This window comes from Nanorana parkeri, unplaced genomic scaffold, assembly GCF_000935625.1.
Source record: "Nanorana parkeri isolate BGI_ZX_2015 unplaced genomic scaffold, ASM93562v1 scaffold1346, whole genome shotgun sequence".
Lineage (NCBI taxonomy): Eukaryota > Metazoa > Chordata > Amphibia > Anura > Dicroglossidae > Nanorana > Nanorana parkeri.
Window position 1 is genome coordinate 35736 of NW_017307614.1, and position 26325 is coordinate 62060.

Below are 26325 nucleotides of genomic sequence, written 5' to 3' on the forward strand. Positions count from 1 at the left end.
CACCGCCCCCCCCACCCCCCGCCAGAGGGGGGGGGGGGGGAGAGGGCACTTCCCGGAAATATATTTTTCCGGTTGGGATGCCTTAAATACTCGAGTGCGGGGAACGCTTTGCTAGGCCTTTGCTACTGCTTGAGGAGGAGAACCAGGGATGCTGATGGCTGCTGAAGGTGCCTGGAATAAAGTGGACCTCAGGAGTAAGTCTGGTATCTCTCCTACTGAAGATTCTTGCCAATCCCTATTCAACAGTTGCTCATATACTCAGTGTCAGCGTGTACTCATATGGAATCTGCACTGGAATACTAAAACGGACCTGTGAGTCTGAAGTCTGTCTATTTTTCTCATGGATGTCCTATGCCCTAAACCCTCTCTCCCAGCTCAGATGCTATAATAAAGTTCTTCAGCATCATATTGCTGGCCTGGATCTCAGCTGTTTCGGTCAATAGGAGAGGCCGGTTAATTGTAGGGGCTGAAGCTGGTTGCTAAAATTACCTAGACAGGCTATGGATGACCCGGGTATTCCAGCGGCTCCTTCGGGGTTGAGCACTATAACAGTGACAGGCAGACATCTACAAAAATAATACTGTACACACAAAGAAAACCCATTGAAATATTCCTGGTGAAGTTGTAGGTTATATCTAGTTATGCACTAATACAGCTCAAGCTGCGTATAAAGAACTATAGAGAAGCGTATGGAGAACTTATTGTGACTGGGTTTTGTAGATATCTGAATATTCAGTCTTTAATTATTTTGACTGTGCTGATTTCAGTGGCTACAATAAAACACAGAACGAGACACAAAAAGGCACTGGCCGTTTCTTACCTTAATGCCGAGAATGCATTCAGGTTAAAAAAAAAATGCTAGCCTTTAATATTACTTTAAAGTAGTATTAAACACTCACACTGTTTTCAATAATTAATCCAGATCAAATATACATTGCCCAGCAAAATCATCGCTTTATTTTTTGTCATCATGTTTCCAAACAAGTGGCTCCAACTCTCTCAGCTCAGCTTCCCTGAACTTCCTGTCCACTACAAGATCACAACACAGTCTGCAGTAACTATCCATCTAGAAGCAGGGAAATGGCTTGGCTTCCCTTGCTGTGCCTGTATGTTTGTGGAAACAAGTACAGTTTCCTGGCACACACAAGGGTTGCACCATAGGACTCTAAAAGGCAAAAGACCCACCCTAAAACAGGATATCAGGGCCAGTGCTCAGGGGACCAGCTGATTGTGCAGGAAGCTAACATTTTGAAACTTTAAGAAGCAGCGTCCATTGTAAATGATTTAATCAGCATTTGAAATGGCCTAACAACCTTAGACTTTAAAGAGTATCTATGGTCAAAAACTAAAAATAGATCTGTATTTCTGTATTGAATTTTTGTAAGTTCTATCCCACTCCTAATAACCATGTCCAGAAGATTGTAAACATACCTATTGAAGATGTCCATAGGATGTACTTCCTCAATGCAGTGACACAATTTCACGCAGTCCTGTGAATATGCACTTCCTTGTGTCACAGCTCTCACAGGGCCTGCCTTCTAAACTACAAACTCTAAAGTCCACGCAAAGTAACATTATCATTGCTTGCTGGAAGCAATGTATGATGAGCTATGTAGTCTGAAGAAATCAAGATAGCATCCCATCAAGCAGCAGGGAAAAATACGCAAAGCACACTGGGAATCCAGGAAGTTGTTAAAGGCAATGGACAGACAGAAGGCAGCACTCGCTACATAAGTGATTTTTTTTTTCACATAAGCTTTGATTGTATTATCAGAAACATCTATAATATATATTCCTATTACAATGTTGTTGTTATAACAGGATAGTATATGCTTGGACCTACAACTCCTTTAATAATCACAATAAACTCTACTCTGTGAACCATGAACTTGTCCGTTGGTGGGAGGATTCTAAGTGGCATGCTATCCAGAGGTTTGACATAAGAACACCAACGACGTAACGTTTATAATATACATTAGCCATACAGCTTCAATTATTATTTAGACGATGCAGAATGGTTTCCATAAAATGAAATTGTGTTCAGTGATTAATTTAACATGACGAATTAGGTCAGAAGCACACAATGAACTTCCATGTTCTGCAGACCATACTGGGGATTAAACTGACAGCTGTGTGATTTACCAGAGCAGTGCGTAAAGCAGAGAGCTGTTTTTACAGCAATTTGTTCTGTAAAGATTGTATTAGCAGATGTCTATAATATTGACCAGAGCATACAGTGGAAGTCACTTCAAACACACAATGATTACATATCACCAGACTAGGGAAATTCAGATAGAAATATCGAGAAAACATAACTTGGGATTTAGTTTCGGACATACAGCTAATATTCCAAGGGGATCAGGATGGATAATTATGGGTTAGAAGGGCAGGTTTTTATATTCACTTAAAAAGACAGAACCCAAATTAAAAACAAATTTTCAATATGCAGCACTTTTTTTTTAAATGAAGTAGACTAAAAGAAATTCCCCGTCACAAAAAAAAAAGAAAAAAAATCTTTAAGCAGATCTGTACACTTACCAATTGATCAATTTTTATAAATTCTTGGCATATCACAATATAGCAACAGTATTTTTATTTTAAAAAGCACTCCGTGAGCTCCAGCATTGTTTTGTGCCTGGAGTGCATGTATCGAATGATGCATTTCTAGGTGCATCTAATAGAAAGATGCCAATCTGCAGCAGGCTGGAGAAGGCATTTGCTCAGTTTTTCTTGCTCCAGTGATCAGACCACGACACATTAGTGATCCTAAAATGATGAGAAAACCAGCACACCAAAGAAGCAGATTCTGAATCGGAATTTACTGCAGTCGCATATCAGCAAAGTCACACCACTGTTGAGAGCATGTTGGTCCCCTTTTTCATGGTGACAGACAAAGTGTGTCCAAAAGTACATACAGCATATATACACCTATATAAAATCACATGCTGGTTACAGATCGTTGATATTGCCATGTCAAGAGCGGAGACTAAGACCCTGTACCATGAACAGGATAGTCAACTAGCTTGGCCTGTGTGGTCTGGGATTGGAAAAATACTGTGCTGTGCCTGCCCTGGTCAGGATGGAGAGCAGTGATGTGTGGGAGCTCTGTGCGAACCAAGTTCGCACAGGCCCACGCAATATGGTCACCGAGATACCCCACTCTTGGCCCAAGCAGTTTCGGCCAGGGCACATCACAAAGGGGTGGTGAAAGCCCGTAACACAACCGATTGGGCCAGGCGGGGGTGCAGCCACTAAAACGTGCAGCCACTGGTGTGCGCTAGCAGTCACAGTGCCGATCCTGGCGCATTGCACCGTTTACCTTTTTTTTTTTTAAATATTAGATGTTCCAACATGGTGATTTTGCAGAACAAAAAAGCTAATTAACAAAGCTTGGTGTGCTGATGACATACATTGTTCACAGGATGCGCGTTTGTCACATTTTGTTTTATTACTGGACACAGGGACCATATTACTTCCCCTGACAATGGCTTAATATGGTACCCCAATAGGACGGTGACATAAAAAGGTAGAGCTTTTCTTTTTTTTTTAAATGATACAGTTGTGATGTGAGAAGTGCAGACTTATAAAGTTCTCGACATGTCCTATCCAACATTATTGTGCCACCTAGGGGAAGAAGTTAAGTTCAGGGACATTATGCTGACCCTGGCTAATACCTGAACCAGGACGGCACTATGGAGACACAGGATAGTGGTTGCGTCCGATGTTTCCCATCCCAATGAAAGTTTGTAGACTTATAACTTTTAATACATCTCTAAGTTGATGAGTGTTCCCGACCAATATTATTCCAGTTCAGGTTAAGCATAATCAGTTCACTATAATATAGAAAATACACCATGCAGTGAGTTTTGTATTGTACGTGAATTTTTTACAGCAGTCAGTTTGCAAGAAATCATATAATGGATGGCATATCTACATATACTGTATCAAACCATGGCACAGCAGTCAAATTCATATAAATACATTCCAAAATTGATCTTCCATTAATAAAACTTCCAATGCTGACTAAAGACTGGAGAACATAGATGTCTAGCTAGGAGTCATCCTCTGTTGTAGATAAAATCACAAGGCTGCGCACACTATAGACGTTTTCAGTATGTATTTTATTTTGTGTGATCACATTATAAATATAGAGCATTGGAATTAGTGAATTCACAAAGACTGTATTCTATTTACATTTTTTAATTCTTGTGCTAATAGCCAAAAGACCTTAAAGCAAGCATGTGCTTCTCTCATGCAGTGCACAGCAACAGGTTCACTCTAAAGGGGCCTCACCAGGAGCACCTAACTCAACATCCCTTCCCTTCCCTACCACTCTATTCAGTTGTGAGTAAAGAAAAATAACAGTTATGTCCAGATATTGAGGAACAAAATACTTACCCTTGATTTATGTTACTTGACAGCTCTGGTGCCTTGCCATACAGAGACTCAATACTTTTACACGGGCCATGTGCAAGCTCTAAGTGGTAACACTGGGCTTCTCTTCCCGTAGCCAAACAAAAATGGTAAAGTGGTGGTGCAGCAAAAGGACGAGAAGTATATGCAGCTAAGGGGACAGTCATTAAAGTGAACCGGGTGCATGGCCTGGACAAAGCAAAGGTTCATTCTAATGCTCAAATGCCAGCTATAGGACTTGAAATACAAGTCTGAATTCCTATCTGAGCACTAGTCATGGCTTCTTTTCCTAATCTCATATTAGATTTGTACAAAAACCATAATATATTTTATACATTTATACAAAGACATATACAAGTAACACCTAAAAATCTGCTGATCTTTATACAGTTGCTATAAGCATGCAGTGCACATTTTTTTAAGCAATAAAATAAACAGTTTCTAATGATGATTACACCCATTGTATAGTACTGGGTGAGAACACAGAGGTGTTGTGTGCATCTAGTGGCTGGATGTAGTTAGCACTTTTGCAGTCCCTTTTCCGAATGGCACATAACAGAGCCTCTGACAAACTTCTAAACTCCACCATACCGATTATGTGCTGTGACCATGGCAGGCAGGTCTTGTTCAATATAGAGGCAGAAGAATGAATGTCATTAAGCGATGTGAGAATATGGGAAATATCTGCGTCTGTACCTGCAATGTAGAAACAGAAAAACTACTTAAATAAGACAACGAACATAACAAGGATTATGTGTATAGTTATATAACCCATAGCAACCAACTTCACTTAAAAGAAATGGGATTTTTGGGATAAACAGTACATGTACAAGAAATGAGCTTATTGTAAATCTTATTAATGTATATTAATCTTTAAAAATCAAATTTGAAATTATATATATTATATACCAAGAGGGCTATGGAGGCTGCCATTGCAGACATTCCTGGGATATTACTAGTTGTCTGTTTGTGTCTGGCTGTAGTACTTTCCGAGTTCCGATGTAGGAGCATATACGCAAATGAAAGTCAGAGCTTCTTATCTGTTTAGTTGTTCCAGGTCAGGGATTCAGACAGAAAGACAATGTATCAGCATGACAGCCAGGAAAGTGGTATATTCAAGGAAGTCAGCAATGGCAGAATTTATACTTTCTTCGTAAAAGGTTTCTTGGAGGACAGAAATGTATAGGAGGAATGGCGTTTGACTCCCATGGGTGACTACACTAAGCTCCAGTTACAAAAACGTAATGCAAGAGAGCCTTTTTCGTTACCATTCATTATTTGCCTTTTTTTTTGCATGAAATGTATTTTTCCATCCATGAAAGGCGTTACTATATTGATCAGCATCGTTTTATCCAAAAGTCAACTAAGAAAGATAATCATACAGGTCAGCATTCCTTAAAACAGAACTATGGGGTAACCTTTTTATACCATAGTTCTCTTTAGGATCACGGGAGGACATATACTAACCCCCTACCGTGACCCAAAGCTCAGTATACAGCGGGCTATTGCCCGAGATATACCGAGAGCGCAGCCAGGATGGATGCCGACAATACTGCTGAGATCCCGAGCTGGCTGATGGACAGCTGGTTCTGCCTATTTAGAGGCAGAGCAAGCTGCGCCCACCCCCTCCCCTGTCTGTTCCTCCAGTCACGGCTCTCTGCAGGGAGATGACCGGGAAGTGAGCGAGCGACGGTATGTGTTCGCTCACTTCCCAATTTATAGAGCTGGCGTGTAATAGTTTCATTGTCACAGGTCGGCTCTAACTACGAGGATGAGTGTAAATCACTCACCTCATAGTTCTCCTTTAAAAAATACTCCAAGCTGAGGATCTGGGAGAAGTGTTTTGCGGAAATCATGAAAAGAAACCACCTGAGGTGGTGACAAATTAGGACTTTATGAGATAGAATAATGAATCAGAGCATAAAGCATTCAACAGTTAAATGTCCAATTAATGCAACAATAAATCATATGAATTCCACATGTAAAGCTGGCCACACACATTTAGCTTGCTTTGTTCCGCCCGTAGGCTAAATGAGAGAAAACCACTCAATCTCCCCATGCATGCCAACCAGCGTGGATGGAGGAATTCCCTCTAGCAGCTACTGTATTCAAGCATCTGCGGGAGCTACTTCAATACCTGAACAGTGACTTCAGCTGATTGTTTGACCAACAATTTTTCACCCAACTCTTTAGATTATTCAGTCAAACTTTGTCAAGTTAGGAGGGGCAAATTTTGGTTGATTACCATAAATCAGACAAAATTTGAGCCATGTATGGCCAGCTTTAGTGATATTTCTGCAACCAAACTAATAATTTAAAGCGATGAGAATAGTTGACAACTATTCTGAATATCGATTAGTTGGTTGGATCCCCTAGCTCTCTCCTCCATGCTGGGAAGAGGGCACAGCAAGTAGTGGGCGGATGCAATAGCCAGCCTGCTATTGCAATTTGAAATGGCCAATAGCAGGTTGGCTATTGCATCAGCCCACGACCTGCTCTTTTTACATTCAGCTGATGTTTGCGGAATCTTGCCACTGGCAGCTGTCCGCTATTCTAGCGCCATGTGCGAACAATACAATTTTATTTTATTTTTTAATTATGAAAAGGTGGGGAAAAAGTCATTTTCGGTTGCGGCCTGACAAATTCTGCTGCGGGAGGTGCGTTGCAGTGCCGTTCAATTCAATGGCACCCCGAACACGCCTCTCACCCACACTATGATCACCTTCACTGGTACCGCAATGCCAAGCGTTCCAGTGCAGTGCGATTGCAAAATATTGTGCATGCAGTTTTATTCTGAAGTAAACTTTAGGTTTGTAACACTGTATTTGTGTGTTTTGTTTTCTTTTAAATTAAGGATATTACATTTTTTTATCAGATTAATCGAGAGAAAGAAAAAAAAAAAAATCGGCCAACTAAAACGATGAAAGTAATTAGCTGCAGTCCTACAAGCAGAATTAAAACACCTCCTATGTCTTAAAGAATAAGCCTTTCTTTATTTTAAGGAATAGGTCAGCAGGGTGTTACATGACGCATTAACAAATCTAACAGAAAATCCGTCATTCAGTGAGTATATATCTTGTCTCTTTCAGCATCTCCAGAAAATACTATATATTGTGGGGGGAATTTATCAAAACTGGAGCAGACAGAATACTGTCCATGACAGCCAATCAGCTTCTTTATTTCATATTCAAAGCTTAACTGAACAAACAATTCAGAGCAAATGCGGTGGTACCAGATTGCCTGGCTGTAGATATGACACCTAGTGTGATTTGGATGGAAGCTGGAATTATGGAGGTAGCTGTACCTGTCTGTGGGTTTTCTGTACACAAAACAACGGAGTGAGCTATTGCTGACAGCTATGGCACAATCCAGAAAAAAAACACATCAAAACCTGGAGCAGTTGCCCATGGTAACTAATCAGCTTTTCTCTCCAGTTTGGTTAGTTAAGATTTGAAAATGAAATAGAAGCTGATTAGTTGGCATAGCCAAATGCTCCAGATTCTGTCTTCCAGTTTTGAGACATTACCACCCCCCCCACCCCCGGTGTGTTTACATACAAATTCTTAAAGATACTTTACCTTTTAGTAGAGAAGTGACAGTATGCCGCAGCAAATCCATACACGATTTCAAATTACGCAGAGCTGAACTTAGGGAGGTTCGGACATTGAAATCTGAATCATTAAGTACCAGGTCCATGTTTAGCTAGAATGAAGATGAAAACAGTCAATTAGACCACAAGAAACATATTCTATCCCAAGATTTTAGGCGAGCCTTTTACTTTACTCCAGTAATGCCAGACCTCTGACACACAGACCTCTATCTAGAAAGCTATATCCTGTCTTCCCCTCTTCTTACGCCAGGCCAAGAATGTGTGTCAGATTTCACCGGAAACAAAGCTGGGTATACACAGGTAGAGTTTTGCTCAAAAATGGTTGTTTTCAAAAGTTTGATTTTCTAATAGTTAATGGGGTCAGGTCGACAATCGTTTTTGACCGTAGTGACAAAAATCGAAGGAGGGCAAAACAAAATTCTACAGTGAATGTGGTTTTCATTTGGCCAATTCCATTCCTTTCAAAATTGAATATTGAAACCAAAAGAAATTTAGAACAATATTCGTCAAGTCTCTGATGGCATCAACTGTACTGATGAGACTTCTCATATGAAATTATAACCGTGAATACCCAAGCTCAAGGTGAATCTGGGAGTTGCTGGTAGTTTATGTATTACAGTTTGTGCATGCAATATAATGTAGCTGGTCTAAACTCAGAAGACAAGGGTCATACTGTTACTTACAATGAAGCATGGTAAGGAGGATACCTTCGTGTTATTTATTATTAATAGTATTGTGATTCTGGGGTCTGTTTTGTGTGCAACTCAAAAACTCCTTAAAGTGACATTAAAATTCAATTATTTTTTTTCCCTCCCCCCTAAGTTAATGTCAGCACATATCTTAAAAGGAGAACTATGAGGGGAGTGCTTTTCACTCACCTCATAGTTCTAGCCGACCTGTGACAATGAGACTGTCACAGGTCGGCTCAGTAGATCGGGAGGTGAGTGAACACATACCGGGTTCGCTCGCCTCTCGATCCTGTCACGGCTCTCTGCTGACTGGCGGAACGGACGGGGGAGGGGGCGGGTACAGCTGGCTCTGCCTCTGGATAGGCAGAGCCAGCTGTCACTCACGCAGCTAGGCGGATCACGTTATCCAAGTCCTGATCCGCTGCGGCGTCTCAGTATACCACGAGCTGTAGCTCGCGGTATACTGAGCTTAGGGTAACGGGAGGACGCTAGTTTGTGTCCTCCCGTTACCCTAAGGAGAACTAAGGGGAAAAACACTGACCTCATAGTTCTCCTTTAAATTATGTTTCTTAATCAGATCATCTTCTTCTTTCCTGTCGTTTTCATCTGTCCCTCCAGCGCTGCGGCGGGTCTCCGATCCAGCGCTGACTCCTCTGAGCTTGCTGGCACTTCCTGTCCCACGGTGTCTGCATGCGGGTGCACCCGTCCATAGACTTACCTTGCGTCTCTCCTCGCGTCCCTGCCGAAAAAGGTGAACTGCGCATGCACCCGCCCCAAGATGCTTTGCGCCCCCCCGAGAATTTTAACATTTTCGGACGGGAGTGCGCGGAAAAGACACAGGTAAGTTGAAACCGCTTTTAAAGTGTTTTTTTTTTTTTTACACTTTTTGCATATATTTTCTGCTTGCCAGCAGTAGATATATGCAAAAACACTGGAGGCTTTAATTATCCTTTAAATCATAAATGATCTGATTGTGTTGCAAAGACAAAGCTGTAGTAATTTCTTCTATGTAAATGATATCATGCAGTACATCAAATGAGGGTGACTGAACATGACACAACATATATAAAACCCAAAAGGTACGTCTCCTATAGCACAACCTTAGAGGAATGCCACATTGTTATACTTGATTTCACAGCATATAAAAAAAGTAGCAAATACAACTCCATAGTGGCACTCACTCTACAGAATACTGGGTTTCTCTATTCGGTATTGTAAACTATTATCATCAATAATCAAACTGGTGTTCTTGGAATAAAATACACTTTATTTGTATACAGATCTCTCAGACAGGGATTATCGAAAAAAAGCCCAATTTATTACCAATGAAATGCTCCATCCACAGTGCGATCTCAAAGTTCTGAGCCAAATTAAAAAGATCCAACAGGCATTTTTCAAATTCCATTGTACAACAACTTGATTCCACTTCAGAGATTCAATTCCCTCCTCCACTTTTTATTGTAGATCCCCAAAAGGGCTTTTTTTAAAATTTATTTACAGGTATTTCCATAGTGCCAACAACACTTTACATAGTAGCACATCACATTAGTCTCTGCCATCAAGGATGTTACAATCTAAGGTCCCCATCACACATGCATCCATACAGTATGAGGGCCAATTTAGACAGAGCCAATTAACCTTCCAGCAAAACACCAGATAGTGACCTGGCTGGAATTTGAACTGGGGACCCTCAGTGCTGCAAGGAAAAACTGCTAACCACTACACCACTTTACAAGTAAAATCTTTTGCAGCTCTCACAGGTTAGCTTACTCTGTGCCCTAGGGCCTGTAAGACAGACAATGGGATTTTGAAAACCACCCATGAGTCAACACCCGCCCGAGAACCCCGAAAGTACTTATACTAGGTGGAGGGGAGGGGAACACCAGGCAGAATGCTGTGCTAAAGCAGTAATCGGTTCCTAGGGAAGCAACAAGCACTATATCCTTGAAAGTTCATTGTGGTGGGGTGAGCAATGTAATTAAAATAACTTCTTTAGAGCTGTTGGATTTATGTAATTCAATTTATAACTTTGAGATCACACTGTGGATGATGCATTGAATTGGGACTGAAGTGGGCTGTTGCAACATTTTCTTAGATAATGTGTCTGGGAGGTTTGTGTACAGATAACAAAATATATTTTATTCCACGAAGACTAATTTCAATATTGATAATACCGGATAGAGAAACCAGTATTCCACAGAGTAAGCGCTACTGTGGAGTTGTTTTTGTTTGTATATGATACAACGTATCATCGAAAAGTGTGTGATTTCTAGATCACTAGTAAGTAGTTGATATAAATAAAATGTACACACAGTGACCAATAAGCCACCCAAAGGGTTTTACACCAGAAACTTAATTTGCCAACATAAAGGGTGCAGCTCCCCTTTAACTACATCAGTACGAACCTGTACGTACCCCTTATTTACAGATCATTACTCAGTAATCAGAGCTGTGATAGTGTGACTGACAATGATTCGGTCATGCTTCACTGAACTCAGTGTATTGGCTGAACGTTTGCCCATACCCCTCTCCAATTTGCCATACCTATCACATCAGTGTACCCTAACCAAATGAATTAATAATGTGTTAAGATGGTTTGAAGAGAAAATGTTAGTACCAAAATGTAAGAACAATTGTGAACTCTTTATACCTTTTTACAGTCTGCCAAAGAGTTACTGAAAAAGCCAGCTAACTTGAATGATGTGTTCTTCATCTCCTCAAGTACCTAGAGACAGCACAAGACAATCGGTTAGTATAATTATTGTTGTATGTGTAATGATGCCATAGATATCACAGATAATACATGACAGCCGGCCATTGCAGCCTTTCTAAACAGATCCAGCAACATTGCCTGTGACACATTAAGGTCTCGTTCACACCTAGGTGTATTGCATATGCGCGACCGTCGCGCGTTTTTTTACAGCGATTGGCGGTAAAAAAGTCGCGCGTTTCCGAAGGCTACTTGGCTGTATCCCAATGGAAACGCGCAACAAAACGGCCCAAAGTAGTACCTGTACCTTTTCAGGCATGGGCCGTTTTGTAGCGCGGTAGGGACGGGCGGAAATACGCCAAGGTGGGAACGAGACCATTGAATGCAATGGGATTTATATTTTTGAGCGTTTTGTAGAGCGTTCGTCGAGCGTAGAACGCGCTACAAAACGTTCAGGTGTGAACGAGGGCTAAAAGGGAAGAATGACAGATCAGACAACTTTTTCTTTCCCTGAGGTGTCCAGCACACCTCTTCCTCCTTGCGCTATAGCCCTAAAACATGAAGTTACCCTGTGCAGCCATTCCTATTCGAGGCCAGCATTATACTCACTGACATGTCATAAATCATCTACCATATTGCAAGCAGCAGAAGTATATTTATTTCTAGAGTTATATTCATAGTTGAAATCTGAATGAACTTTGCTTTTTATAAAAAAACAAAAAGTTTGAGTGTATTCATGTAGTTGTATTGTCTAAAATGCTTCCAAAATATTCACTAGTTTTTTTTGTTCAAAAATTAATATGATTTACCTTATCATGAACAGAGCACCTCTGGATTTCAGTTTGCATCAGATCAGCAGTTTTTATTCCACTTTCAATTAGGTTTTTTAATCCAACACAGAACCCAAGGTCAAGCATATCAATGAAGGATTTCTAAAAGAACATAATGTGTTACAGATGCATACAAAAAGGAAACTATTAACTGTCAAAAGCATTATTGTTTAGAGGCAAAACTTTACAAAGTAGAAACTTTCTGCTACTCTAAGCTTCCGTACATATTAATAAAATGAATAAGCAATACAAAACTGGTTGAAGAAATTGACAAAAAAAAGATCCAAAAAGGGCTCAGTCTGTGTTCAGCCAAAACTAAACATTCAGTGAGTGCTAGAATCTAGTACATTAATAATGTTGGAGTATCAGTGCACTGTAAAGTACTATTATCTTATAAGTGGAATTTCCAAGGTTTGTAATCAATCTCATAGAAGACTGACGGCCATGAAAGCAGACTTTGTTTCCCCATGGGTTTACTGAGGAACATACGTCTTTAACATAGCAGGGAAATTCTCTTTAACTGGGATCCAGACAGCAAAAAAAAAAAAACATTGAAATGCCACACTGGTAGCTCAATTTGAATCTAAACAGTAGACTGTCTAACAAATGAAGGTATCTCAAAGAGGTATGTGGCCTGCCTGTGGAACCAATTGACTTCTAAGGTCATTGGGTGTAACGTTGGGGTAAGCTCTTTGGCGCTTCAATACATGCAAAAAAGGGTCCTTAGAAACAGTATCAGAACTTCTAATATCAAGAGTAAAACCTTCCTAATATTTGTTTTTAAATGTTTGCGTGTCCTTTGTGTAATCAAAACTTCCCTTATACATAAATTATCTGTTGACCCTGTTGGTAAATTATTCTTCCTTGACATTGATGTCAACAATCTGCAGGCATACAGAGCCTATGCAGCACTGCTACCACAATGCTCATTCTTCTACTCAGTAAGCCGTGTCTACTCCTGGCTTACCAAGTAATCCTCCTCATCAGTATGGTTTAGGGGCCAGGCTGAGCTGGAGCAGGTCACATGTCCTGTTGACTTTTATTGAAAGGTGCCTGCGAGCCTCTGTTCTTTGAAGTGTCTGTTGCTTGTTCCTAGCTGAAGATTCTGCCTGATCCTTTGCTATTGTACTTCAGTATAAAAGGATTTTCAATGTGATTTCTCACACCGATCCCAAGGACTTCTTTTGCGTGTACTAAATGAGGCACTTGCTATACAACTTGAAAGAGTTCTAACCATTCTCCACCATATCCAAAGGGTTTGCTGGATTTGAAGACATTTATTAAGACAGGGGCAGGCAACCTCTGCATTCCAGCTGCTGTAAAACTACAAGTCCCATGAGGCATTGAGAGATTCTGCCACAGGCATAGGCACGATGGGATTTGTAAACGTAGAAAAGGTTGCAGTAGATATTTCACATAAGCAGAATGCCTACCTGTAGAATAGGGTTGTCTGTACATTCATCTTTAGAAAGATGCAATTGAACATCAGTTAGCGCAGCTAGGTGTCCAATGTCTTGCAGTATTTGTTCTACTATATGACTGGCTTTAGCCTTTGCTTCTGTAACCATGGCAGATATATCTGAGCAGCAACCCTAGTGAGGATTAAAAGTAGACAGCAAACAGTAAAATGAAAGTGTTTGTAAACCTACCTTTTTAATAAAGATGAACCATAGTTTTAGATTTTATTTTCATTAAACTGAAAATACCTGGTGATCCTGACAGTTTCCTTTGTCCTCTACAATTTCACCCTCATACATGTCAACATTGTCCACAGGTTCAGACTCTGTGATATCATTGACAGACCGCATTTGCTGTGCAAAAGCTTGATAAGCCTGTAACCCCCTAGTCCCCCTGTGACATCACAGACAGGCATCCTCCCACACCAGCCCCGGCTGTTCTAATTGACAGAATCTCCTGTACAGAGACTCGCTGTGTATTGCTTTACTCAGAAGCTGATCAGAAGGCTCCACCCCTCCTCGTAAGCGTGGATACAATAATGAAAAGCAGTCACGTGAGCGCTTCACAAACTTTTTTTAAATAAACTTTGCCAAATTTATTTAATTGCCCTAGACAGCATTAAAAACCTTTCTGTGTAGCATTATTGTGCATGTTAAGGCTTCACATACACTGTAAATGCAATACACCTCTATGCATGCACTTGCTAGATTTAATGCAAAACTCCATGCATCATTTCTTAAAAACTGCACTAAAGTTACACCACTTGGCAGCATAAAAGTGATCACTTATATGTGAAAACCAACCGCTGAATAATATCCATTCACACCATGGACACTGTGGGTGCTTCAATAAAATCCATCTATAGATATTTATCTAGATAGATAGATAGATAGATAGATAGATAGATAGATAGATAGATAGATAGATATCGAGATATATCTATAGATATCTAGATATGTATATATAAAATCATAAAAAAACAAATGTGCAAACCAAAATTACAGCTGCTGCAGCAGCTGTGACCTTGGTTTGATCACTTTAGGACTGATTGATTTATATATGTATTGTAGTCCTGAAACGGTTAAAGAAACTCATGACTGTTAGGGTCACTATACACTGTGCAATCAGGCCAGACCTCACACTGCATTCTTGTTGGTAGAGATAGAGGAGATTGTACAATCAGATTGTAATGCGTGTGTGGTGAGCTTTAGAAATGACATATTCAACTACAGTATGGCTGACACATTTCTACCTGTAAGAGCAGCTGCAGGTATCCTCCAAGCTTCCTGATGTTCAACAACAAGCTATCAGCAGGTTTGCTAGTTTCTTGGCTTTCACTGAAAGAGTCTAGCCAATGCTTTGTTAACACAACTGACTGTTGAAAAGCAGAGGTCAGCTGGATGCTTTGAATTTGTGCTTCCCGGTTAACCACAAACACTGGAAAGGCAAATAAGAGGTACTTGGTATGAGGAAGAGAGTAAGCATGTTTAGCAGATGTAAAAGTGATGGTATGCATCCTTCTTACAAGCACAATCACAAACATTTGTCATAAAAAATAGGTATCTTCATGTATCTTATTTGTGTATCACTATAGATCAAATCAAATCATCTCGGAATTGGTCCCAACACTGTCCTTCCTCCTGGAGTGTGGCTACTTTTGTTCTCCATGTTGCCTGTGTGTGTCGTAAAGTAGCCACCGCTCCAAGCTCGCTCCTGTGATAGACTACAATCTCACATTTAGCTTTATAATTTGTATTGAAAAGTGGAATAAATCACGTGAGTGAGCTTGGAGCGGTGGCTACTTTACCACACACACACACACACACACACACACACAGGGACCATGGAGAGCAAAAGTAGCCACCCTCCAGAAGGAAGGACAGTGTCAGCACCAATTCAGAGATGCTTTGAGGATCTAAAGCTGAGTGATACACAAAGATACATTGTTAATAGTTAAGGTACTTGCATGCATTTTTAGTGTTTAACTGAGTTTAGTGTCACTTTAAAGAGCATCAACAAAGGTTCTTGGAAAGGGTCAAAAAAATCCAGGCACACCGTTAAATCTACAGATACATTACAAATATGGGAGCTGTTTTACCTGCCAAAAGAGTAGTATTTCTGTTCATTCAGTCCTGAGATTTACACAGCACAGGCCTGTCTAGCTGGGAAGGAGACCCAATTTGTTTTTCTGCTGCAGTTAAAGTAATATAAAATAGGGCATTGTCCCAGCCTAATCCTTTTATTGGACCATAGATTAAAAGCAGAAAATGGATGAGCTCATCTCTCTGTCATACTGTGCCCTCCTATCAGGAGGATATGAGGAAAACATGAGCACTACCGCACAACTGCTTAGCTACTTGTGCTGTTTCTGAGCTCTGCTGTACAAAGGAATTGGAAGAGACTGACACCAAGTCAAATGCAAGTGATTACGCTGATTGTATTTAAAAAATACATTTAATAATGTATTAATTAACACCTAGCTGCATTAACTTCTTTTATATCAGCCTGATAGTCAGCTTTAAGGTCAGTCAAAATTGCAAGTAATAAGTACAACCATTCTAAAGGACTAGTAATATCTAGCACATGTCAACATTGCCAACATACCTTATCTTCTTATAAAAAAAAAAACTAATGTGATAAAAAGATCACATGGCCAATGGCTACCATGCACACTGTGGGTGCTTCATGTCAGAAGAGACCCCAAAGAGTATATTATGTTCAACCAGACAGACCCTTGCAGTAAGATAAGAGCATCAGCAAGATCCAGCATTGTTCAGTGCTATCATATAAGCAAATACAGCACCCGCACCATGCATGTAACTAATGATGAACTACATACAAGAACAAGATTTAAAAAAACAAATTTTAGGTCTTGAATTGGCAGACATCGAGCTTGTATAGCAGCAAAAGTACCAGAAGTAAAGTTTAAATGGGTAACAGATCTAAAATATACTATTTTGTTAGTTTCACATTAAACTAAAACAATGCCACTAAAACTATTCAGTAATGAGCACTTCTGGATTCAATTCCTGAAGCAGATTGGTGAATCAGATTACTGGATGGCAGCTGGTAAAAAACCTAAAACACTAGGTACCGCTACCATGAACTTGCAATTACGGTTTCACTGCCCCAGTAGTAGTTATATCGGCGGCAGTTAACTAAGGCTGCTCTCTTTCCATGTATACTGTATCTAACAAACCCGGACAAGCCTATAGTTTCCCTTTAAGAACAACCATAACATATAATTTTATATAAATACTCACTGCCCTCTGTGCCGTCCTCGTCCTGTTGCTCATATGCCTGGGAGACTGCGTGAACTCCCTTACAAACCGTTTCTATACAGGACACCAGACTGTCAGCAATGCTGCTCTCATCTGCATGACTTTGACCCAGGTAATCCAATGCACATCCTATTAGATCCTTACAGATTCCAGGTAGATTCGAATCATTACCATTAGAGCATACACTGCTGGACTTGCTCAGGAAACTACTAGACTTGGTCATCAAACCTGTTCAGAAAATAAAAAAGCAGGAGATGCAATGAATGCTCAGTAGTATATTAGAGACATAGGAGTTATGAAATTCCAGAGAGATAACCTTCAACCCTAAGTGCATATACACGTTCTGCAATTTACCGCACATTTAAAGCTAAAGTTTAATCTGCTTTTATTTTGCTTAGCCTGCTAAACTCTTACAACCCTTCTGTTTTCAGAAGAGAACTTGCATCCAGGGACTAACATCTCTCCCGTTCCGCAGGTACTTGTACAATTACTTGTGGACAGCCACGGACAGATTGCGGCCCGTCAGTCTGTCATTAACATCTGTGTGGACGCACCTGGAATTTCTGCAAGAATCCGCAGATTCTTGGGTCAGAAATCCCCAGATTGTGTGCATGAGGCCTCAAAATCAAAGTCAGGTGAAGTTTTCCTTCCTCCTGGGAGATATACAATTTGAATCTACTTTTAATCTAGCTGTAATGGTGACAAAAAGCAAGAAGCAAAATGAGCATGTAAATGACATGGTGTACTACCTTGAAAGCTTTGCTTTAACCAAAATCTGGAGGTTGGATGAAAGAGGGGGTATGCAAGACAGTCACCCTACCCAAGGAGAGACCAACAGTCCCCAACCCTTTTGCCACTAGGGACTGGTAGAACATTTTTCCAAGGAGGGGGTTGATGAGTTATGGATGATTAGGGTTATTCGGGATGATTAAAGCACAATGTATTGTGCACTTTATTTCTATTATTATTAGATTGTAATATATAATGAAATTATACATATCACCATAATGCAGAATCAGTGGGAGGCCTAAGCTTGTTTTCCTGCTCTCAGGTGGCCAGTAGAGCTCTCAGGTGGCCAGTGCAGACTCTCACCTGGGGTCTGGAGAGTCTCAGTGGTGGCTGCGGGTGCAGCAGATGTGGCTCTCCAATCAGGCAGCCGCTCGCTCCCCAATAGGGCCCTGAGATGCCTTATTAAATGGGAAGCCCTGTCTAATAGTAGCTGGCCCGGATTGCCATTGGGCATGGCTGGGGCTATTTGCAGGGGCGAACCTGGAGCGGGAGTTCCACACGCCCCTATGTTCATCTGGCCCAGGCCGAGGTGACTGCTGGCGGCTGCGGCCAAGTTTCTAACAGGCCACAGACCGGTACATGGCCCGAGGGTTGGGGACCCTATTATAGAGAACTCTCGCAAAATGCAGATGTGTTTAATTCTGAGTTACTGCACAGATCTGAAAGTAATATGCAAGATTTAGGCTTTTGTCTTTAGAGAATATAGGCCGGATTTGGGATTTAAATGCAGTGATATAAATTTGCCTGATTGATTTGTGTGACAGTTCTAGTTTGTTTTAGTATTCGTGCGTTACCCAACTATTTTATATTGGTGGAAACCACTAAGACGTGAATGTAGCAGTAATATGCTTATATTACATTGTATCATAATATTATTAAAAGGAGAACTATTGGGTTAAGGCTTTTCCCCATGGTTCTCCTTAGGGTAACGGGAGGACACAAACTAGCGTCCTCCCGTCACCCTAGGCTCAGTATACTGCGAACTGTAGCTCGCGGTATACTGAGACGCCGCAGCTGAAGCGGATCCTGACAATTGTGTCGGGATCCGCCCAGCTGCGTGACTGACAGCTGGCTCTGTCAGTCAGCACTGGCGGATTGGAGCGGGGAGGGGGGAATCCAGCCCCTCCCCTGTCACGGCAGAGAGCCGTGACAGGATCGAGAGGCGAGCGAACGCCGGCATGTGTTCGCTCACCTCCCGATCTACTGAGCCGACCTGTGACAGTCTCATTGTCACAGGTCGGCTAGAACTATGAGGTGAGTGAAAAGCACACACCTCATAGTTCTCCTTTAAACATATAGGAGACTTAGAACTTAATTTTTCTGCAGAGTGACAACATAGGGAAGCAATGATACAGTATATTTTGCACAACCTACACCATGCAGTAAAGACTGTACAGATTACCTGAGGAATGTCCAGACTGTAAACTTTGAATAGGGTGAACTCGGATCTCATACAGACATCCTGAAATTCTTTTGTTCTTCATGAGACTTTTGCTCCTTGAAGAAAGAATTTAAAATACCACAATCATATGTACATTAAGTTCAGCAGTAGATAGACCAAGTCCTTGTTTGGACTTTATATATATATGAATTAGGAAAATGGGTCAGGAGGGTATCCTGCCACACTACTTACCAGACAGCCCCTAGGAAGATAGGTGCTGAAGTGACTGCGGTCGGTGCCACATGGATCAGAGAAGAAACAAGATGTCACCAGCACACCCAGGAATGTGCCCTAAAGCACTTTTTTTTTTAATCTACACATACTGTCACAGATGTCATACTGAGCCTTATGAAGAGGACCTTGCATGGCCCCGAAATGTTGCGGTTTATCTGTGACAATATGCATCAATTTATTTTTTTTAAAAAGACGTGCTTTTGGACACATTTCTGCAGTGTGCTGGTGACATCTTGTTTCTTCTCTAAATTAGGAAAATGCCACATTATGGCCACTAGATGGAGCTGGGGTTTCCCCATTTGTACAGAACTAATGGACATGCAGTTTCACAATAAAATTCTTTATAAATACACCTCTGAAAGGAGTTTATTCCCAAAGAAGAAGTTATTAGCTATATGAGAAAATGCTCTTAAAAATTGTATATTTAACAGACAAAAACAAGGGAATCAGAGAAGGTAATTGTTCATACACCTTAAACCCCCCCCACAGGACAGTTCATTCTCCATGCCTATCACAGCAAACTGCATCCACTCCTATTAAAACCAACCCCTTCAGGAGTTCAATATGTAAAACATGAATGATCCCCCCCAAAATAAGAATAGTGCTAAGGCATGTACCATTAATATACTGGATTAAGTGTAACAATTCACTACAAAGATGTTTATTTTATATGGACACAAAAGGTTTTAGATCCTCCTCCTATGATCTGTGCATTATTTAAACTAACTTAATTTGCATTAAAAAAAACTTTACCTGCGTCTCGACAAATTAGACAACGATGATTTTGACAGATCTGGCTCCCACTCATCTGCTGGATCATAAAATAGATCATCTTCCTTTGAACTGTCAGGATTCTGCAAATATTGGAATTCAAATAGTTACATTCAGTTGTCATTAACATTTGTTTCGGCTTCTGGGACCAGTAAACACGTAAACGACATTACATATGTGATCAACTGGATCTTACAAAAGAATGATTGCCTTATGTACCAAAAATGAGCCCCTGGCGGAATCCTATACTAGTCATATGATCGCCCATACGGGGATGTTTTTAACAGATGGATTTGAATGAATTGGTGTGCACTCTCCACATATAATCATTGCAAACCCTCCAAAGGAAGCAGTATTTTCCACGAATTGCATAGAGCATATCCCCTCTGAGAATATATGTTATAATCTAACAATTGGATGTGTACAATAATACTCATATGGGATAAGGATGGTACATCTTGATGTGCACAGGATGATTACTAAACACATATGACCATGTCTTGTATGTTTTTTTTTATTAAGTATTGATTTTATGGAATCATATTGATTTGTAATAATAAAGATCAATTCTTTTTATTAGGGAGGCACCGATATATATCAGACACCGAAACATATCTGCCAAAAGTGCAATTTTTTGGCCTGATATAGTGTTGCATCCGTGACTTCTCTCCTCCCCGCTGGGCGCTGCTCTGTGTTCCAGCGGGGAGGAGAGAAACTGTCACAGACGGCCGAGCGCTGCAGGAAGAGAGCTCTGCGAGCAACCGGCGTCTCTCCTCCCCGCACTGCTCAGCCTCCTGTCACAGATCGGGAGAATGGTGTGGGCGGAGACAGCTCTTAATGCTGTCACAGGAGGCTGAGGCCTGCTGCCCAGCCTCCTGTGACAGCGTGTCGGGATGGAGAGCGGGTACAAACACTCAGCGATCAGTGATCGCTGAGTGTTTGTAAATAATTGAGGGCAGAGTAGGTTTACTATATCCTCAATTATAAATGAATGGAAAAGTGATCTACATCACTTCCTGTTCATTAAGGATTGTGGATATAGTAAACATACTCTGCCCTCATGTTATGAATGAACAGGAACACTCAGTATAGAGGATTCCTGTTCATTTATAACAGAGGCTGCAGGAAAAGAGATTGGAGGACTCTTTGTCTAGGGTTTAGACCCCTAATATTTCCCCAAGGCCCCTAAAAGTAAAAAATAATAAAAATAAATATTTTAAATTTTTGTAAAAAGGTTCGGAATAAAAAACATTTTCGGACATTTTTTAAAATTTCGGTGCACCTCTACTTTTTATATAATAAGACATTTTGTGGGGGCTGGTAACGGAAAGGTATGAGCTTTTTCAAGATTTGGTTATTAATGATGTTTGTGGATGTGGTACTACACAGCATCCCCTACGTGGTATACAATAGGTTACATTTAATGGTGCAATATAACAAAACAAAAATCACTCATTCAAGACATTCCATTTATCAATCAGCTCATACCTCCTTCATGGCAGCCAACTTGTATTCAAACTTCTCCAGATCCCAGAATGTTACAATTCCCAGCTTAAGGTTTCTGACTTGGATTTGTACTGGATTACTAGGTATGTTTTCTTTATCAGTCACTTCATGTCTAGAAAAACATAAAAAAAACATATATAGTGTAATATTAAAGAAATGAATTTGGTCAAATAGGACCTAAAGTGAAATTGTGCAACTCTGTAAACGTATAACAATATAAGCCCCAACTAAGAACAAGCACCATAAGGTGTTTAAGATGCCGCTTTACACCAGCTGCCATGGGCTGTCCCAACACAAAGGTATGGCAATTTGGCTTGTTGACAATTGGCACATTTTTACACCACTGCATTCCATAGGCGTGTGCAAAAAGCACATGATTTTTTTTCCGCACAGCATGGTGCGGCACAGTCTACAGCATCATACTGAGGCCGATAGAGCTGAATTACATGTTACTTTGCGCCATGGCAAGTGACTCCTAGGCAAGACACTAATCGCAATAACAACTGAACAGCTATTTGGCATCACTACAAGATAGGGGACTGCACCAGTGTTATTAGTAGCCTTCAGCTTTCATGCGTTTACAGATTTCTTTTGATGGCAGACTCCCTTTCAGACCACTAGTTTAACCAGTTACAGAGTACGCCCTAAAAAACTTCTAAAATACTCCCCCCCCAGAAGCTCCCTGGCAACTGCAGCTTTCAATTTTATCTCTTAAGCCACATGGACCTTAAGGCTGGCTTCACACCTAGGCGGCAGTGTTTTTGAGGCTTTCTACGCACGTTTTTGGGTGATTTTTGTGCATGGTTACACATGGTTTATACGCATAAATCAACTTGCGCGTTTTTGTGAGCAGATTCTAGCTCATTGATCTTAATGGGCAGACTTTTTCTGGGGACAGTCTAATGGCATGCTGTGACATTCTTTAATAAATATATCAAAGAGATATTGAATTCATCTGTGTGTGCGCCAGTGACCCGATGAAACTATTCTGAGTTTTTACACGGCCCCATCTGTGTGATTACCATGAGCGCCACCACCATTGAAAGGTTGCAGACCGTAAGGAGTCCGGTGTGGTTCTTGGAAACAATTTTTTCTGGGGACAGGCATTTTGCTTATGTAACACTTACCTACTGAATACAGTATGTTTCCGGAGTTTGGCACTAATTGTGTTAGCCTCCTGAATCATAACAGACAGTTTCAAGGAATTCCAAGTAGGCGTAACTGAATAAAAACAAAAAAAATACAATTAGTATACTGCTGGTTCAAATTAAACATATACCCTATTCACAATCAAGAAGGAATACTGAAAGGAGAACTATGGGATGAGTGAAATACACTCATCCCCATAGTTAGAACAGACGTGTGATAATGAATATATATTAAATGCATGCAAATTCTAGATTGGAAACAGTGGCATCAGAAATAATCACACAATAACAATAAAAGGCAATAGTGACTACACTATAGAGTTTCAATATCACACTCATTCTTGTATTTGATCAATTTTACACTCAATCATAGATCTCCATTGAGTAGAATGTTTCCGAAATTGTATTGAATGTCTAGGCTAAATCAAATGCCCTTATACCAGTATATTTCATATACTTTACTTTTCAAACCGTTTGTTTGCCAAACAAAAAAAGTGACTGTCAAAAGACTTTTCAACGCTGACAGATTTGTTAACATATGCCTCCCATTACCTGCCATACTCCTCTCTCGGTTACCCTTCTCTTTTTGTAGCATCTGCACTTCCCTTGCAATTTTCTGCTTTTCATCCTCCAGAGCTTGCAATATCTTGGCATGGCGGACCGTGTGATCTTCTAATGCCTTTCCAAAAATACAACAGAAAACTTCTAAAAATCCTTAAAACTTAAATATTGTACGTTTTACAATGTAGAAATTAATTCATAAATTATCTCAGAAATCTGCTTAGTGTATGTGAAACAGAAAAATGAACTTCTCATATTTGTTCTCTTTTGGTCTGGTAAATAAACATATGAAGCATTTTGTCAGTTCTGCTTAATGAGTACAAAAAAAACCCAAAAACTGTAGATCTTGTCAGAAATTCAGAGCTGTCCTGTGCACACTATGCACATAATGATTAGGCTTTAGAGATCTGACTGAGAGTGGTTGCAAAGCTTAGCAAAAGACACTGGGTAGGCTGACACCACTCAGTCCACAAAAAAGTTGTGTGTTGTCAGCCCACAACTGGGCTTAGGAGCAGAATGCATTTATGGCAGACAGACAGGTATTTTGCTATACTTTAAGGGTCTTTAATGGAATAAAACATGGAGAAATGTGCATGTATTGCAGAGATTTACTGCACAGGGGTGTGGAATTTCTATCTTCCGACGCCCGGGACATGTAGTTCCTGGCGCCAGGCAGGTGTTTTTTTTCTACATTTAGCCCTGCTTTGGGCAAGCAGCACTACATGTAGAGCAGGGGAGCCGTTTTGTACAATTCCAGAAGATTGTCCATACTTAATTATGTTACCTAGGAAGACATTCACAACTGGATGAGGCACGCAGCGATTATTGTAGAATACATGCGTTTCCAAGAGTAAAAAAAAAAATGTTCCTAGGTTTTAGAAGGCTGCCCAAAATGAGGCTATCCAGGCTGTCAGATTATAACCACTAGATATTTACAATCAAGGAGTTTCTCTTCTACAATTGTATGTCTTGGCCAAGCCGTTCGATAAAGTCTCTTCTTTATCTGCAGTCCTGGAGAGAGCAGAACAACTTAAATATAGCATAACTAACTATTTACCTGCTTGGTGGCCAGAGTTTCCATTTCTAATCTCCTTTTGTTAAGCAGAATCTCCTGCTGAAGGTGCAGCTTCACATCTTCCAGCTCCAGGATTTTGCTGGTTGCTTTCTGAGTAGTCATCTCTTGCTGGTGTTTCCTCCGAGTTTCCTCTTTCTGAAAATCATTGTAAATATTATGAATATCTCATTAAAATCTGGAAATTCGGTCATTTGCCTGATGCTTGTAATATAGCTTTCTAAAGTAATCACACTTAAAAATGAAGGTATAATTATGACTAGTCACTGAAAGCTCACCAGTTCGGCTTCCAGTGCTCGGATTTGTTCTTCATAGGCTGACTTCTGGCAGCTGAGCTCCTGCTGTGCCATCTCTTTTGCAATCTGTATTCCTTGCATCATCTCCTCCTTGGCTCTTAAACGCGCTTCTTCAATTTCTTCTTCCAATCTACAAAACAAAAATAATTGGCAATTAGGGTTGTATTACACCATGTTTAGAAAGCAAATTGTGGGAAAGGGGTTTACATACGTGACTCTCTGGGCTGTCAAACGTTCATTCTTTGCAAATTCAAAGTCCTTGGGACCATCTGGGCATAATGTAGAAACTCTGGATGGACCTTTTAATTGCTGGACCTCCACAGGATGGTTGAATCTGAAGTAATGATCTCCTCCCAGAATCACACGATCACCCTGAATGTTACAACATATAAAATTATGTATACGGTAGATAAAACACTCTACATATGTTAGGACTACAAACGTTATTAGTGCTTTAACAAGACAAAAAGGTTGATCTTACATGATGCAGAATGGTGGAAGATGAGATCTCGTTGCCATTAACATATGTCTTTGCCTCTCCGGTTGGGATTATTCTAACTATGTTGTTAATATTTGTAATGACGCTGCCAAAAAGAAAAAATAAGGATATGGGATCATAGATAACCAAGAGAATGTGTTAATTGCCTACAGTTGATTATTTTTGTAATAGGTTTGAGAATTCTGCAGTCACCTCCTCCCAAACAGAATATCACTGTTCATTATTTACATGTCCTTACCAATGATCTTCAGCAATAAGAGCTCCAGACAGTTGGATGTCATGTGATGAGTCCTTACAATATTTTCCTACAGTGGTCTTCCCTTCTTTTATCATGTAGAGTAACATTTCTGACAGCTGAGGATCTTCATTCAGATTCACCAGGTTTGGCAAACGATTGTCCATTTTAAAAGTGATCCCAGCTTTCTGTTTGGATCACAGCAAAAACTACAATGAACACTACAGTCATTTTCAGCACATTGATTATCCAGAGGAAAACAAGGGGCACAAACTGTCCATTGTAAGTTGATTGCTATGTATATGTTTTCACAATTTATACAATTAAAAGTGCTAACACTGTATAAAAGTTTTTTATTAAAAATATAAAGTGTAATGTAATGATATTTCTATTTTAATGCGCCCAAAAGACAAACCAAAATGACCTTTCTACTGTATACTCCACCACAATGTGCTTTAATCAGGGATGGTTTGCTCTTCAACCACAACTGAGCTGCTGTTTTGAAATCCTCACATGATTATACAAGAACTTGTGGAAGTATGGGTATCAAAAACAGACAACTCTTCCGCTTATAGATAGTTTTCTTATGGAACTTAATATAGCAGCCAGCAAAGTGTCGACATAATCCAACAGAATAACAGGGGAGGAAAAAAAAAAAAAAAAACTACTTCCAATATACAAAGTAGTTAAACCGAGAACCATGATAGTACTAATCAAACTATATATTGGTATTTACATTTATTAAGATAATCTACAGTATATAATTATACACACTCATTGCA

The 26325-nt window shown here is 40.2% G+C and overlaps 1 protein-coding gene across 1 annotated transcript in view; it reads right to left on the reverse strand.

Annotated features, from left to right (window-relative positions):
- The window catches only part of KIF14 (kinesin family member 14), a 66171-nt gene that overhangs the window by 18085 nt on the left and 21761 nt on the right, over positions 1-26325 (reverse strand). The window contains exons 13-29 of the mRNA XM_018569509.1: positions 25547-25731; positions 25291-25393; positions 25021-25181; positions 24792-24939; positions 24499-24651; positions 23433-23559; positions 22860-22953; positions 21715-21844; positions 20209-20309; positions 19183-19274; positions 16974-17219; positions 14963-15147; positions 13686-13844; positions 12232-12354; positions 11363-11437; positions 7992-8115; positions 4885-5109 (exon numbers count right to left, since the gene is read on the reverse strand). Of these exons, the coding sequence (XP_018425011.1) occupies positions 4885-5109; positions 7992-8115; positions 11363-11437; positions 12232-12354; positions 13686-13844; positions 14963-15147; positions 16974-17219; positions 19183-19274; positions 20209-20309; positions 21715-21844; positions 22860-22953; positions 23433-23559; positions 24499-24651; positions 24792-24939; positions 25021-25181; positions 25291-25393; positions 25547-25731 (2431 nt within the window). The remainder of the gene's footprint in view (positions 1-4884; positions 5110-7991; positions 8116-11362; positions 11438-12231; positions 12355-13685; positions 13845-14962; positions 15148-16973; positions 17220-19182; positions 19275-20208; positions 20310-21714; positions 21845-22859; positions 22954-23432; positions 23560-24498; positions 24652-24791; positions 24940-25020; positions 25182-25290; positions 25394-25546; positions 25732-26325) is intronic.